Here is a 15,485-nt window from a genome sequence, read left to right as displayed (position 1 = left end):
AAGCCGAACGGGGCCGTACGTCTACTTGCGCCTCCAGCCGTATGTCCAAGCTTCCTTGGTGCCACGGTTGCATCACAAGCTCTGCTTCAAGTACTTTAGCCCGTTCTATATCGTCGACAAGATCAACGAGCGTACAAGCTTCAGTCGCCAGCAGGCTCCTCCCGTCCTCCGTGCACTCAGCCTTCCACGTATCCCTGCTCAAGCCGTCGACCGCTTCCTCGCCAACGATCTCCGCTTAGCTTCCCGAGCCTGACGACGCCTATAAGTACCAGAACGAGTGCTGCAGCGGCGCCTTCATCCTCGCCGCTCTGGATCCGTGCCTCAGCTCCTGATCAAATGGTCAGGCCTCGACAACAACCTCACCACTTGGGAAGATGAAGTCGCTATGCGGCAGCATTCCCGCTGCGGCATGGGGACGTGCCGCGGCCCAAGGAGGAGGGGATGTCAGCAGCCCACACCCAGGTGATCCAGCTGTAGTTGCAAGCCCAGGAAGTCAGGAAGAGCCAAGTCCAAGAATGTGCGTCTGAGTGGATCTAAGTGGGCTTGTAACACTTGTAATGCGAGGCCCAAGAGAAGAGAGGATAGGTACACTGGGAGAGAGAAGCTGTAATCAAGTTTAAACCTAAGAACAATCCGACTCTTCTATGGAAGAGGCCCTCTGCCGACGCTTTATCCTCTCCTCTGCCCCTGCTCTGCTCTTCTTCCTCCTATCCCATTCTCTCCGAGTGTCGCAGCAATCGCGCGGGGCTAACATGGGGCCAAGCGGCGACCATGGCCCCAACAAGGCGAAGACCGACGTGCGCTGCGTCATCCGCACCTTCGCCATTTTCTTTTCACAACGACCCAATCCCGTATGTTAAGAAGCAGCCGAGGAGGCGCGTGCGGTGCCCCTCACCTTGGTTCAGACATACTCCATCCAAAAATAAATATCGTTCTCGTTTTTCGAGTTGTTAAACGGCCGCGAGCACGAGCGTTGACGGAGGGGGATGGCGGCCGCGAGCTCTGCCGAGCGGGGCTCTGCCGGCCGCAAGTGCGAGGGGAAGCCCGGCGTGGACGAGGACGCCGCTGCCGAAGGGGATGGCGGCCACGAGCGTGAGGCCGGGCGTGGACGACGTTGCCGCTGCCAGAGGGGATAGGCGGCCACGAGCGCGAGCACGAGGCCGGGCGTGGACGCCGCCGCCGCTGACGGAGGGGATGGCGGCCGCGAGCTCCGCCGAGCAGGGCTCTACCGGCTGCAAGCGCGAACGCGAGCTACGCCGGGCGCGGACGCGAGTTCGAGCGGTGTGGACTAAATAAGCAAGAGGATAGGACGAGAGAAGGGTATTTTGGACCTTTATACTGACCGGGTCCACATGTAACGATAAAAAACGAACAGAACACCGACGAAATGGCTTGGAGAACAAAGAAGTTCAGAACGATGGAACTCATGTGCGGTTAATTTTTAATGACTTACGTATAACTTCAAAGTTTTTTAATGACGTACATTTAAAAGCCTCTACGAATAAGGGCCGTCAAGTAGGAGCTGAAGGTCCGGTGTGAGTGTGATGGCCCTGACCATGGACTGGTTGCACGGGGCCCCCTCCATCAGCGACAAGTCAGTGGCCAGTATACCTGGCCATGCAGCCCGCGGGCTCGTGGCCCGGCCCATGGCCCAGCAATTTGGCCCGGCCCAAGCATGGAACGGCCCGGTGGCCATCGGGCCTGGGCCGACCTGGCTCGAAGGACCATGACATGCCTAGGCCACCACCTAGGCCCGCGGCATGGCACGGGCACGGCCTAGTGAAAGAGGCGGCCCGGTGAGCAGCCCAGCCCATGAAGCCGCCTCCCCCGCGCGGCCGCGGCCGTATATATGCTGCCCCTGGCCCCCCCTCGTCCCTAACCCTAATCCCACTCCACTCCAACCGCTCGTAGTCATAGTCGTCTCGTCTCGCTCGCTCTCGATCCGACGCCTGGAGCTCGTCGCCGCTCGCCTTGGGCTCGCCAGCCTTGCTCTGCCCCCCTCGGCCCCCCATCCCTAACCCTAATCCCACTCCACTCCCACCGCTTGCAGTCGCAGTCGTCTCATCTCGCTCGCTCTCGATCCACCGCCTGGAGCTCACCGCCGCTCACCTTTCCCTTCCTATCCCCTCTTCCTCCCTCCTCCGGTGTACCATGTGAGTTTGTCGTGCCTGTCTGTCCTTCCACCGCCGCTCGTCGTCGTTGTAACTGTTGTCTATCTCCTCCTCTGGCTGCCTCCCTAGCCTCTTCTTCGACACTAGGCTCCGGTGGCGTAGGTTAGGGTTAACCCTAACCCTAACCTTAGATCTGTGTTGTGTCTGTCCATCTTTCACTCACTCTCTGACTCACACCTGTTCTTCTATTCTGTCCTCTGTTCTTCGTAGGTTGGTGGTGCCTAACGCCGCGTCTTCCTCCTCTGGAGGCGCCATGGCTAGGCCGCCAGCGCCAAAGCGCCAGCGTCCACCATTGAGGGACGGTGTTGGAGCTAGAGGTCAGGGGACTCAGGGCCGGGGCCAGTCGTCTGGCCCTTCCTCAGCTGGGGTCACCATGCCGGTGGTGGTAGATGTCTATTCCCACCTAGCCGATGGCGAGCACCCCGAGGCCAAGGAGGAGCTAGAAATCGAGGACGATGATGAAATCGGTGAGGATGCCCACGGGCTGTTCAGCATCGATCTCGGTGATGGCACCCATCCGATTGATCTCGATGCCGGCGACGGCGACGGCGACGGTGGGGTGGCAGCCTCGACCAGCACTCATGGTACCTCATCGACTGGTGGTACTGGTAAGGGTAAGCTCATATCTCCTATTTGGGAGGATTTCACTGAGATTAAGGAAGGTAACATAAGAGTTGCTGCCATCTGTAAAATGTGTGGTAAGAGGTATTCTGCTAGATCTGCTGCTGGAACTGGTCATTTGAAATGGCACCAAAAATCATGTAAGGCAAAACATGATAATGATAAGAGGGTCCAGTCTAGGCTTGCTCTGAATGCTGATGGTTTGCATAACTGGGTGTATGACCCTGCTGTTGCTCGTACTGAGTTGTGCCGGTTGATTGCTAGGCTGGACCTTCCATTAGGCATATGTGAGACATAGGCATGGGGGGATTACATTAAGCGTGCTCACAACCCTAGATTTGAAAAGGTTTCTAGGCAGACCACTACTAGAGATATGGACAAAATGTTTGCTGATCAACGTTCTTTGCTTATGAATTCATTGTTGCCTGCTTGCTCATCTGTTTCTTTGACATCTGACATTTGGTCTGGTAATGCTAAGGAGGACTATATTTCTGTTGTTGGTCATTATGTTAGTGCTGATTGGGAGTTGCAGAAAAAGGTTATTGGTTTTAGGCTAACTGAGGTATCACATTCTGGTGAAAACATTGATGAAAAAATAGCTGGTGTGGTTGAGGAGTTTGGTTTGATTGATAAGATCTTTGCTATCACTCTAGACAATGCTTCATCTAATTCTAAGACTTATGATATCTTGCAACCTATCTTCTTTGGTTACTTGGGTTCTTATCCTGCACCTACACGTGATGATCCTCATAAGGTTAAGTATTTGCTTGTGCATCAGCGTTGTGCCTGTCATATCATTAATTTGATTGTTAAATCTGGCTTGACGAGATTGAAACCTTTTACTGAAGATTTCAGAACTACAATAAACTTTTTGAATTCCTCTAATCAAAGAATTGCATTGTTCAAAAAATATTGTATTGCTCAGGGTATAAGACCTAGAAAGTTTGACTTGGATATGGATGTTAGATGAAATTCCACATATTTAATGCTTAAACATTTGCTGCCATAGAAGGAAGTCTTTTCTGTGTGGCTTAACTCTAATTATGGTTCAGAATTGTTGACTGCACAGCATTGGTGTGTTGCTGAACAGATAATGGTGTTCCTGGAACTCTTTTATGATTCTACTGTTGTTCTATCTAGTGTTCTGTCTGGTGTTTATTATTCCACAGCTCCACTTGTTTTGCACCATATTCTTGACATTGCTGAACATTTGCATAAAGCTGAAAGAGATCAGAATTTTAGAATGGTTGCTTATCCTATGAAGCTTAAATTTCTTAAATATTGGGAGAAAATTCCACTACTTTATTCATATGTATTCATTCTTGATCCTAGAGCTAAGATGAAATGATTCTTTAATGTGCTTGAACTACTTGCTCAACATACTGGATCCACTTATAGTTCATACTATGCTGATGTGAAAGGTGAAATGTATAGATTGTTCAACAAGTATGAGCAAAAATTTGGTGGTGCAGCTAGGTCTCAAAGGATTTCACAGCCTTCAGCTCATTCTGGTAAGAGAAAGCAGGCATGGGGAAGGATCTTTAGAGGCCCTGGTGCATCCCCTGGTTGTTCCCTCTCATCTTCATCTACTCCAGCTGGAGCTGGTGCTAGTGAGCTCTCAGCTTACTTGGACAGTGACCCTATCACATGTTATGAGGAATCCTTTGACATACTGCTCTGGTGCACGTGACCACAAGCTAACCTATCCAATCCTATCTATTATGGCTCGAGATATCATGTCTGTTTCTGTATCTACTGTCTCTTCTGAGTCTTGTTTCAGCTTATTAGGCAGGATACTCGAAGACCGGCGGCGACGCTTGTTGCCTGAGCATATGGAGATGCTCACCTGCATAAAGGACTGGGAGCAAGGAGTAAGAAGAGAACAACATGCACCTGAGGACATGGACCTGGAGGAGGCATTCAAGAACCTGTTCCTAGACGAAGAAGGCGAAGGCAGCGGCAGCGACGGTACTGCTGGTGCTGGATAGTGATGACCGATGAAGGAGAACTGGAGAGGTAGTGACTCTTTCATGTTTCCTCTTTCCTGTTTAGATCAGACTGATGGCAAAAGAATGACATATTGACATGAATTATGTACAATTTTGCAGGTACTTTTGGTCTTTTGCTGTGACTGAGTGAGTGAGTGTGAGATGAGAGTGGACTCACTAAGTCACTAGGACTTTGCCACTTTGGTTGGCTTTTGTAATAAGACACTACTACTAAGACTTTGACTCTGTGAGCTAGCTGCACTCTTTTTTCCTTTCTAGGGTTTCTCATAAGGGTGAGTTTTACCTAGAAAGGTTTTTAATGAGGCAGCATTGTACAAAACAGCTCCTTTTGATCATCATTTTCATATAACTTTGTCTTTTTCTCTTGTGTTGTGATTTGTGATTGTGTGGTACTGTGGTGAATGTGAATGTGAATGAATCTGTGAGCTTTTGTGAAAATGGTGATGAAAATGATGGAATCTTGTTCAAAACTGGTGAAAATGAAGAAGTGGTTCAAACACTCGGTGAAAATATGATGAAAATGAGATGTTTTTTTGGTTGTCGGGCTGTGGACCGACACGGCACGGAAAAAATGGCCGTGCCCAACGGGCAACACGGCAAGGTCAGACGGCCCACGGGCCGTGCCATGGGCCGTAGGCCAGGCACGAAGCCCGTGGAGGCATGGCACGACGGCCCGTCGAGGCAAGACCCCCATCGGGCCAGCACGGCACGACGTCGGGCCATGCCGGGCCGACACGGCCCGTTGGCCATCTATAGTGGCCAGCAGGCTCCCGAGGAAGCCGTGCGGGTCGCTGTACACAGCACGGCGACCAACAAGGGAGACGTCATCATTGATTTCCTTGGCATGGTGGTCCCCCTTTTCTACCTCATATGGCTGTAAGGCTGCCTCTGTAAGCATTGGGTCCAAATCTCTTCCCAGATCTCCCTCGGTCCTTTTGACTTTACAGGCCAAGGGCATGTTTAGTTCGCCTCCAAAATGTTAAATTTTTCAAAATTTTCCGTCGCATTGAATCTTTGGACGCATGCATGAGGTATTAAATATAAATAAAAAATAAAACTAATTACACAGTTTAGACGAAATCCACGAGACGAATCTTTTAAGCCTAATTAGATTATGATTGGATACTAATTACTAAATAATAAAAAAAACAATACAGTAACATTTTGCAAAAAAATTTGGCAACAAGTGGAATTGTCAGCCAGCAGGTCCGCTTTCTGCGCCTGGATATCCAGCAGATGCGCTTTCTGCGCCTCGACTGCCCGTCAGCGCGTGGGCTAGCGCGCTCGGCACGGGGCCCCACCTCGACGTGTCGTCCAATGATGAACGGACAAGCAAGCGATCCGACGTGCACCGCACCATGCGACTGGAAGGTTGGCCCGCGACGTCCTCCCAGGCGCGGCTCGTCGTCGCCGTCGCCGGCGAACCTAAACAATCGAGGCCCACGGCCACGCGACTGGCCGCCTCCGCCGTCGAGGCTGGAATGATAACCGTTGTTGTTGCTACTACCAGAGTCATCGTCATCCCCGGCACCTCCGCCGTGGCCCTCGTCGTCGGCAGAGGACGGCAGCGGAGAGTTCCAGTCTTGGTACTCGACAGCGCAGCCCAGGCAGCTTATCGTGGACGATCTCATCGGCGTGGAGGTAGAACGCCTCCCCGGCGACGCACACATTGGGTTCTGGGATGAAAATGGTCTTCTCATCGGGTATGAACCTCGGGTGTAAGCACCAAGCAGCGACAAAGAATTCACGGTCATCATCGGCCGGGGCAACATCCGGCGGAGCGAGCACGACGCGGGCGCATGCCGACCCCAGGATGGTCTGCGCCACCGCCACACTCCTCGCGTGCAAGGGAACGCGCCGCATACCAACCAGCACCCTGAAATGGAACGAGCCGGCAGATGCAAGCGACGTCCGCCGCCATGGCCGCCAGATCAGGGAGAACGGGGCGTCATGGACAGGAGTGCGTAGCACCACCTCTAAGTCCTCACGGCGTGAGAACCTCACGACGAAGTCCTCCAGGTCGTGGCGCCGCACGGAAGCCGACACCCCACCGATGCCGAGGTGGGTGGCGAGGTAGGCGCTGACCATGGCAGGAGACACCGGAGGTCTGGTGCCAGCGACGACAGCAACCAATGCAAGCCTGAGGTCTGCTCCCGCCGCCTCAAGCTCAGCAGAGCGAGGCACGACAACCAGCTCCATGAAGCGCCGCGACACCCGCGCGTCAATGGCAGCCTGCTCCTTCACCGGGGCGTCCGGGACAGGGCTAGGAGACCCATCAACCGGGGCCGGTGGTGGGGTAGGCGGGGCACAGCAGCGGGGCACTGATGGCGAACGGCCCGTTGAAACAGACCGAGCGGAGGCCGTGTCGTCCGCATCAACCGGACGCCACCGGGAGGACGATCAATATAAACAGACGGAGTGAGTAGATTCTAAATATCAAATTCGTGTTCAACATTTTTAAAATTTAAATTCTAATTTTGAGCTTTTAGATTTCAAATGCTGAATATTTAAATGGTCAAAATTCAAGTGTTTAAATGTGAGGGCCAATTTAACTTTAAATTCTGTTTTTTTTAAATTATTTTTTTGAAAATATAGTTCACATGTAAATTTCATTTTTAAATTTTGTCATTGAATTGAAATGCTTAATAACCCGGAAAAGGTTCTAAAAACATGCACACTGCAGCTCGGCGTGCTCCATCCTACACAAGTACACATGGACGTGGGTACGGCACAATGTACATGATTTGAGATGGCCGCTTGGCCAGGCCCTGAAGAAGAAATGGCAATGCGAAACAGAGCAAGCCATATATCCAGCCGTCAGCTAGAGCCCAGCAAGTTCTTGAACCACTGCACCGAGCTCTTGGGGTATCTCTTGAGGTTATCCTTGTAGTCCACGAAGTAGAGCCCGAATCTGGAGGAGTAGCCAGCCGTCCACTCCCAGTTGTCCAGCAGCGACCACGCGAAGTAGCCACGCACGTCGCACCCGTCCTCCCTGCAGACATTCCTTGTTATGATTATGAATGCCAAACAAGTTAAGGAAAAGCCCGTGATCAGTTCTTTGAGTACTTTATGGAGGCAGCCAGGTTGGTGAGGTAGCCGTTGTGGTACTTGACCCTCTTGCTGTCCTTGAGCGCGTCCTTGATGGAAGTGAAAGGGCTGTTGCCGTCGTCCATCCCTGCATCAGAATTCGGCAGCGCAATTCTAGAGCACCCATATGATGTAATCCAGCAAAGCTAATATAATACAGGTTTCACAGCACATGGCCTTACCGTTTTCGGTGATGTATACCGGTGGGCTGTTGTACCTTTCCTTGACGTAGTTCATCAGGCTCCTCATCCCGCTGGGCACGATGTACAGCCATATCGAATTGGCCTGCGCAACGCGGTAACAGTTTTTTCTTTTCACATAAAATGTCTACACCATATTGCTCTTCTATGTGCAAGGAGGATGTGCTGTCGAACTCACCCTGTCACCAATGGCTTTCCCGTTCCTGAATGCTGCAAAATTGCTGAAACCGTCAGCAGGGAGTTCTTAGGTTTCATGTCAGGTACAAGTGTACAACTGTACAAGATCAGGCGAAGAATATGGCAACTCACGAAGGCTGATGGTCCCGGTGTCTGCCAATGTGTTATGCAGCAGGCGGCCCACGAGGTTGGTGCTGTTGTGCTTGGTGTAGTAAGTGGTGTAGTGGTTTATGCCAACGAAGTCGAGCGCCCCCTTGACAAGGGCAGCCTCATCCGCTGTGAACTTGGGGAGCCTGTCCCCGACCCGTGATCTCATCGATGCAGGGTAATCGCCAAAGAAAAAAGGATCCGCGAACCTTCAGTATATTTAATTTTGCCAACTCAGCAATCAATCATCCATGCATAGTTTCAGAACAAACATTTCCTGCCAACTGGAGTTTATAGGCTCACCATCCTAGCTGAAACTCTTGCCCTCTCTTGGCAGCTTCGATGTCGGCAGTAGTATTCGTCATCGGTTCGAACCACATGACGTCAAATGCTATCCCAAGTTCTCCATTCTGAGTTGCCTACAATTCCATGGAGGAAAGATCAGCAACTCATGAGCCTTGTCTTTTAGACAAATCAAAGTGGAACTGTGTAAGATTTTTATTACATGTGTAGAAAGATGTGCTCACCTTGTAATTCCTTCTGTAGATGTCTGAAACCTTCGCGTGAGCCAAGATGAAGTTGTGGGCGACAATGTAGGGCTCAGTGCCTGAATTCCCTGACTTGCAGTAGAGATGGAGCAGCAAAGAACAGCGCCCCGGTGCCTGAAGCCCGGCGTCGTAGCCCTGAATGGCAACCGTGTGCGGCTCGTTCAGCGTGATCCAGTGCTTCACACGGTCTCCGAAAGCCTTGAAGCATGTCTCGGCGTATTCGGCAAAATCATTGCTGCATGTTGGTCATGAAAATGGTTACTAATAATTATGTTAAGAATGATCAACTAAGGAGGTGAGGTGACAAAAGTTAAGGGGCTCACACTATCTGCCTGTCCAGCCATCCGTTGTACCTGTCCTCCAAGGCCTGGGGGAGGTCCCAGTGATAGAGGGTTACATATGGCTCAATCCCTGAAAGATTTCACATATGTCACTAACCTAAGTCAGCAGCTGTAGCCATTTATTTGATTTAGTACTACAGCAACAGTATTTCTGTTTTCCCGTTTACCTTTCGATAGCAATGCATCGATAAATCTGTTGTAGTGGTCGATGCCGGCCTGATTGACTTGGCCAGTACCATCTGAAGAACAAACGACAACAATTGAAGGATGAGACTAGTATCACAACGGTAGCTGAAGAAACTGTTAAAACCAAAGAAGATTCTTTCTGCACCAGCCGTCAAGATCAGTCTGAAATCATCGGCAGCGTCGCTATTTCTTTCGTTTCCCAAAAACTTACTTGGCAAAATCCTCGACCAGGCAATCGAGAACCGATACGCATCCATCCCCATGTCTGCCATGAGCTGTATATCCTCCTGCCAGGAGCCATTTGAACATGTCGAAATAAACCGATTTTTGTAATGGGGCATTAATGTTATCAGGATTGCAACGTCAGGCAATAGAGCCCAGTACTCACCTCGAAACGGTGGTAGTGATCGACTGCCACATCAGCATTACTGAAGTCGGCAACCTTCCCTGCACAATAGAAGAGGAAAATGGAAAAAATTAAAAGCAAAACTTTTGGTTGTGGCTCTGATCAACTTGCTGCAGCCTCTACCATCAGTAGTCCCAGATCACTAGATCAGTCAGTAATCCAGTGTCTGAAGTCTGAACAACTGCTAATATAAAAGCCACGCATGGAATTCAATGACAGTAATTGATTGATTGTGATAAACTGTTTTAGTCCAGATGAGTGACCAAACCAAAATGCAAAAGCAAATGCGTCTTATCTGTTCCTCCCGATCACTGGCGTGCATATGCTCATTGCAAATGGTTGGTGAGATATATCGCTAGCACGATTGCACGAAGCATATGAGTGCACAACCATGGTCTTGTTCTGCTCCACTATATGCCCAACTTTAGGAAAAGAAAAGGCATGATTGATGCATCAGCATATATCAGATATGTAGTGGCATGGTCAGAGGGAACTACTGTCCTAATCTGCTAGAAGACACGCAGCTTAGAAGTGTTATGGGCCAATGATGGCTATCTTGGCCTGTCAGGCTGTCACCTTTAGTGCAGTAACATATATATGTCTGTAACATGTACTGCCGTAACTGACTGTAGCCCAAAATGGGAAATTCTGGAGTACTGATAACGGAGTTATGCATCCTTATTATTAGGGATGAAAACGGATCGGATACGAACGGATATCACCCATATTATATTTGTTTTCATATTTATGTTCGGATTCGGATTCGGACACGGATAGCGTTCGGATACATATACGAATATGGATTGACTCGGTTACGGATACGAATAATGAGTATCGAATACGGTATGAATCGGATTCGGAGAAGGTCGGATACAAATATCTATTCGGATATTGAGTAAAAGCAGTATATATATATATATATATATATATATATATATATATATATATATATATATATATATATATATATATATATATATATATATATCATACGTGCGCAAACCATTACACCACTCTATGAGTCCATAATCCATCTAGATTAAGCCAAAAGACTAAAGAGTAAAGCAACAAATAAGATAAAGATACAGATACATCATACATCAAACATCATACAAACACTAATCTTCACGGCATGAGTAGAAATAGCCAAGCTCATGGCTTCATGGGTCTCATGGAGTCATGGTCATGGATTCAAGATCTACAATCCTTATATAGGCCATTTTTTTATTTGAGAAAGTTTGAACAAAATGTAGTTCAAATTTCATAAGTGTGTGATATAGTTTTAGAAAGTCTATATGAGATTCAAGAATTTATGACTAGTGTTTGATAAAACTTTCTCAAATGGGAAAATGAGCTATGTAACAATTGTAGATCTTGCTGAGATGATCAAACTTGGTATTCAGAGTTTTTTCATCTGAGGTCATTTAGTGTCTCATTTGAGCAAGTTTGACTAAGTCAAATTTGGTCAAATGAAAAAACAACACTTTGACTCTAGTATTATGAACTCTAAATGACTTCAAATTGAAAAGTTTTGAATACCAAGTTTGTTCAACTCATCAAGATCTACAATTGTTGTTTTGGTCAACTTTCCATTTGAGATAGTTTGGATGGTTCAAATTTATGATTTTTAAATTTCAATGCCTACAAACTAGTTTTTGGAACCCTAGATTGTCTCAAATTGAAAAGTTTTGAATACCAAGTTTGTTCAGATTATCAAGATCTACAATCCTTATATAGGACATTTTTTCATTTAAGAAAGTTTGAACAAAATGTAGTTCAAATTTCATAAGTGTGTGGCATAGTTTTAGAAAGTCTATATGAGATTCAAGAATTTGTGACTAGTGTTTGATAAAACTTTCATAAATGGGAAAATGAGCTATGTAATAATTGTAGATCTTGCTGAGATGATCAAACTTGGTATTCAGAGTTTTTTCATCTGAGGTCATTTAGTGTCTCATTTGAGCAGGTTTGACCAAGTCAAATTTGGTCAAATGAAAAAATAACACTTTAACTCTAGTATTATGAACTCTAAATGACTTCAAATTGAAAAGTTTTGAATACCAAGTTTGTTCAGCCCATCAAGATCTACAATTGTTGTTTTGGTCAACTTTCTATTTGAGAAAGTTTGGATGGTTCAAATTTGTGATTTTTAAATTTTGATGCCTACAAATTAGTTTTCGGAACCCTAGATTGTCTCAAATTGAAAAATTTTGAATACCACGTTTGTTTAGATCATCAAGATCTACAATCCTTATATAGGCCATTTTTTCATTTGAGAAAGTTTGAATGAAATGTAGTTCAAATTTCACAAGTGTGTGACATAGTTTTAGGAAGTCTATATGAGATTTAAGAATTTGTGACTAGTGTTTGATAAAACTTTCTCAAATGGGAAAATGAGCTATGTAACAATTGTAGATCTTGCTGAGATGATCAAACTTGGTATTCAGAGTTTTTTCATCTGAGGTCATTTAGTGTCTCATTTGAGTAAGTTTGACCAAGTCAAATTTGGTCAAATGAAAAAACAACACTTTGACTCTAGTATTATGAACTCTAAATGACTTCAAATTGAAATGTTTTGAATACCAAGTTTGTTCAACTCATCAAGCTCTACAATTGTTGTTTTGGTCAACTTTCCATTTGAGAAAGTTTGGACGGTTCAAATTTGTGATTTTTAAATTTCAACGCCTACAAACTAGTTTTCGGAACCCTAGATTGTCTCAAATTGAAAAGTTTTGAATACCAAGTTTGTTCAGATCATCAAGATCTACAATCCTTATATAGGCCATTTTTTCATTTGAGAAAGTTTGAATGAAATGTAGTTCAAATTTCACAAGTGTGTGACATAGTTTTAGAAAATCTATATGAGATTTAAGAATTTGTGACTAGTGTTTGATAAAACTTTCTCAAATGGAAAAATGAGCTATGTAACAATTGTAGATCTTGCTAAGATGATCAAACTTGGTATTCAGAGTTTTTTCATCTGAGGTCATTTAGTGTCTCATTTGAGCAAGTTTGACCGAGTCAAATTTGGTCAAATGAAAAAATAACACTTTGACTCTAGTATTATGAACTCTAAATGACTTCAAATTGAAAAGTTTTGAATACCAAGTTTGTTCAACTCATCAAGATCTACAATTGTTGTTTTGGTCAACTTTCCATTTGAGAAAGTTTGGACGGTTTAAATTTTAGATCATTTCTCCATCCAAGGTCGTTTGAATAATATCCGGATAATATCCGTTTGGAATAACCGGATATATCCGATACTTAGTCGGATTATCCGATATCCGTCGGATATCGATGATATTACATCCGTATTTGATATCCGCCTAAGATGTCCGTTTTATTATCCGTATTCGAAAAAAAAATACGGATATCCGAGTAACTATCCAGATAAATGTTCATATTTGTTCGGTCGAACGGACGGTCGAATAAATATCCGTACCATTTTCATCCATACTTATTATTGCTGGATTGATATGATACGATGCTACACGCATGAAAGCCGGCCTGTTTGAGCAGGTAGAGATGCATGCATGAGAGAATCGAACCAAAGGTTCATACCAAACGTGTGGGCGAACTTGTCCCAGATGGTTTTCCCTCTCCCGTCCTCCTTCACCGCTCCCTCGTACTACAAAACAGAATCAAGAAACAAGTGTGTCAGGCTGCTTTCAGGCTTTCAGCAGGCAGCAAAAACACAACTCAAATGTCAAATCGAAAAGATCACTAGTTGCTATGGCCCTGTTTGGTTCCTGCGGTGTCTCCTAAAATTCCTGTCACATCGAATGTTTGGACACATGCATGGAGTATTAAATATAGACTAATTATGAAACTAATTGCACAACTTACGACTAATTTGCGAGACGAATCTTTTAAGCCTAACTAGTCCATGATTTGACAACGTGGTGCTACAGTAAACCTATGCTAATGACAGATTAATTAGGCTAAAAAATCGTCTCGCAAATTAGTCTACATCTATATAATTGGTTTTGTAATTACTTTATATTTAATGCTCCTTATTAATATCTAAATATTCAATGTGACATGAATTTTAGAAGCGACTAGAGGACAAACACCCCCAGGAGGAGAGCAGAGGATACGATAGATCATACGGCAACTGCTGGCTGGCTAATCCAGAGTCCAGCGATGTGGTGGGCAGCGGCAGGGCGGCGCGAAGCTCATCATGGCGTCGTACGTCGCGACTCGCGACGGACATGCGCTCGTGAACGGGGGACGCGGCGGGATCGGGTTGATGCCATGCGAGGCTGGCCCCTAGTCTGGCGTCTATGGCGATCGCGACCTGCGCAAGCGGACGCTGACGCTGGCGGCTTCGGCTGTGTCCGCCGAATTTTCTTTCCACGGCGAAACACGAACAGACAGGTGGGTTTCGGAGAAAAGGAGGACGGCTCCAGCCCCACTGGATTGGGCTGGTTGGGTGCTCGATCTGGTGGGTGCATGCCCGCTTCATCAAGATGCCCAATCTAACCTGGGTATATTCTTGTGCTGCTGTATTATTGCTGTACGTATACTAGTTACTGTACCCCGAACATTTTTTTTTTGTTAAAAAAAAAAGATAACAGTATACCTCAACATGCATATGCATGCGGTATCTTGGTCACGCACACGCTATCGAAATTGCCATGCTGCTAGATCATGAGCCTCATGTTATTACTCATGTAGCTAGAGCTAGACTGTGTTTCAGCTCTCGGTTGAGTAGAGGGTTCGGCCGTTCGGGTCTCTTTGAAATGCTGGTCCGTTTACAAACCACGAGAGGCAAAGTAAACAAACAAAAAAGAAGAAAAAAAACACAGGAGGAAGAAACAAGGGAAAATATTTCCACTCGCCAACAACATCTAGATGACTAGATAGCTAGAAGCAGAGATTAGATATGCTCCGTAGTACAGTTACGAGGAAGATGAGCGCTGATCGAGATAGTCGTCGAAGAATTGAAGTCGCAAACCTGGTAAGCGGAAGAGGCGGTGCCGAAAACGAATCCCTTTGGGAAGCTCCCCCGCGTTAGCCCTCCTCCGTCCCCGCCCTGCGCAATGCATCCTTGCAGCGACACGCCGAGGATGAAGAGAAGCAGAAGCAGCCTCGTCAGTTCCATGGCGTATATCTGGCCTACTTCTCCCTCCCTCTCTCTCCTCCCCTTGAACAAAAGACGGAGAGAAACAGAGAATTGGTACAAGGAAAGAATCGCCCAGTGGAGGGAGGTCTGTGTAGTGTCCTGTGCCAAGCTGCAGGCAATTGTATTTATAGTATAGCTAGTGTGATGGATTATGGGTCAATGCACTAGCTACGCCATTTCCACTGGTAATCTGGCAGTCAGCACAGTGATCTCTTGCTTTAAGGGATGAAACTAGTGCGCTGCTCAACGAGTTATTGAGATTTGTTGGGCGGAGGGAGAGGGACAAAAAGTGTGGAAGGCAATCAGTTGCCTGCTGCAGTTCTGCCAAACGTAGGAACCTTCTTTGAGTCCTATGATTGATCAAATGCGAGATGCATGGGGTACTAGATTATTGTTATCAATCAAGGAATATGGTTTATTTCTAATAATGACAGCTGTTCCACATGCACAAAGGATGCACACGGCAG

At 46.6% G+C, this 15,485-nt stretch overlaps 1 protein-coding gene across 1 annotated transcript; it reads right to left on the bottom strand.

The window, feature by feature from the left end:
- Positions 1-7,417: 7,417 nt before the first annotated feature.
- Positions 7,418-15,120, bottom strand: LOC136504207 (beta-glucosidase 6). Its single transcript, XM_066499059.1, has 13 exons — positions 14,851-15,120; positions 13,455-13,521; positions 9,876-9,934; positions 9,699-9,774; positions 9,469-9,540; positions 9,284-9,371; positions 8,940-9,195; positions 8,716-8,831; positions 8,398-8,621; positions 8,267-8,298; positions 8,071-8,173; positions 7,868-7,976; positions 7,418-7,793 (listed from the first exon to the last, which is right to left on the bottom strand). Exons 1-13 carry the CDS (start codon positions 14,995-14,997, stop codon positions 7,619-7,621), a joined length of 1,524 nt encoding a protein of 507 aa, XP_066355156.1. The 5' UTR covers positions 14,998-15,120; the 3' UTR covers positions 7,418-7,618.
- Between the last annotated feature and the right edge of the window lie 365 nt (positions 15,121-15,485).

This window comes from Miscanthus floridulus, chromosome 1 (genome assembly GCF_019320115.1).
Source record: "Miscanthus floridulus cultivar M001 chromosome 1, ASM1932011v1, whole genome shotgun sequence".
Classification (NCBI taxonomy): domain Eukaryota; kingdom Viridiplantae; phylum Streptophyta; class Magnoliopsida; order Poales; family Poaceae; genus Miscanthus; species Miscanthus floridulus.
Note: the sequence above shows the minus strand (reverse complement) of the source record. Positions and strands in the feature narration are given on the sequence as shown.

What these genes read in the sequence shown, in the direction of transcription:
- LOC136504207 (XM_066499059.1), bottom strand. Translation starts at nt 14,997, where the DNA reads ATGGAACTGACGAGGCTGCTTCTGCTTCTCTTCATCCTCGGCGTGTCG. An exon ending in CTGGTCGAGGATTTTGCCAA is followed by an intron (nt 9,541 to 9,698) that starts GTAAGTTTTTGG and finishes TTTGTTCTTCAG; the next exon opens with ATGGTACTGGCCAAGTCAAT. An exon ending in CACCGGGACCATCAGCCTTC is followed by an intron (nt 8,299 to 8,397) that starts GTGAGTTGCCAT and finishes GCAATTTTGCAG; the next exon opens with CATTCAGGAACGGGAAAGCC.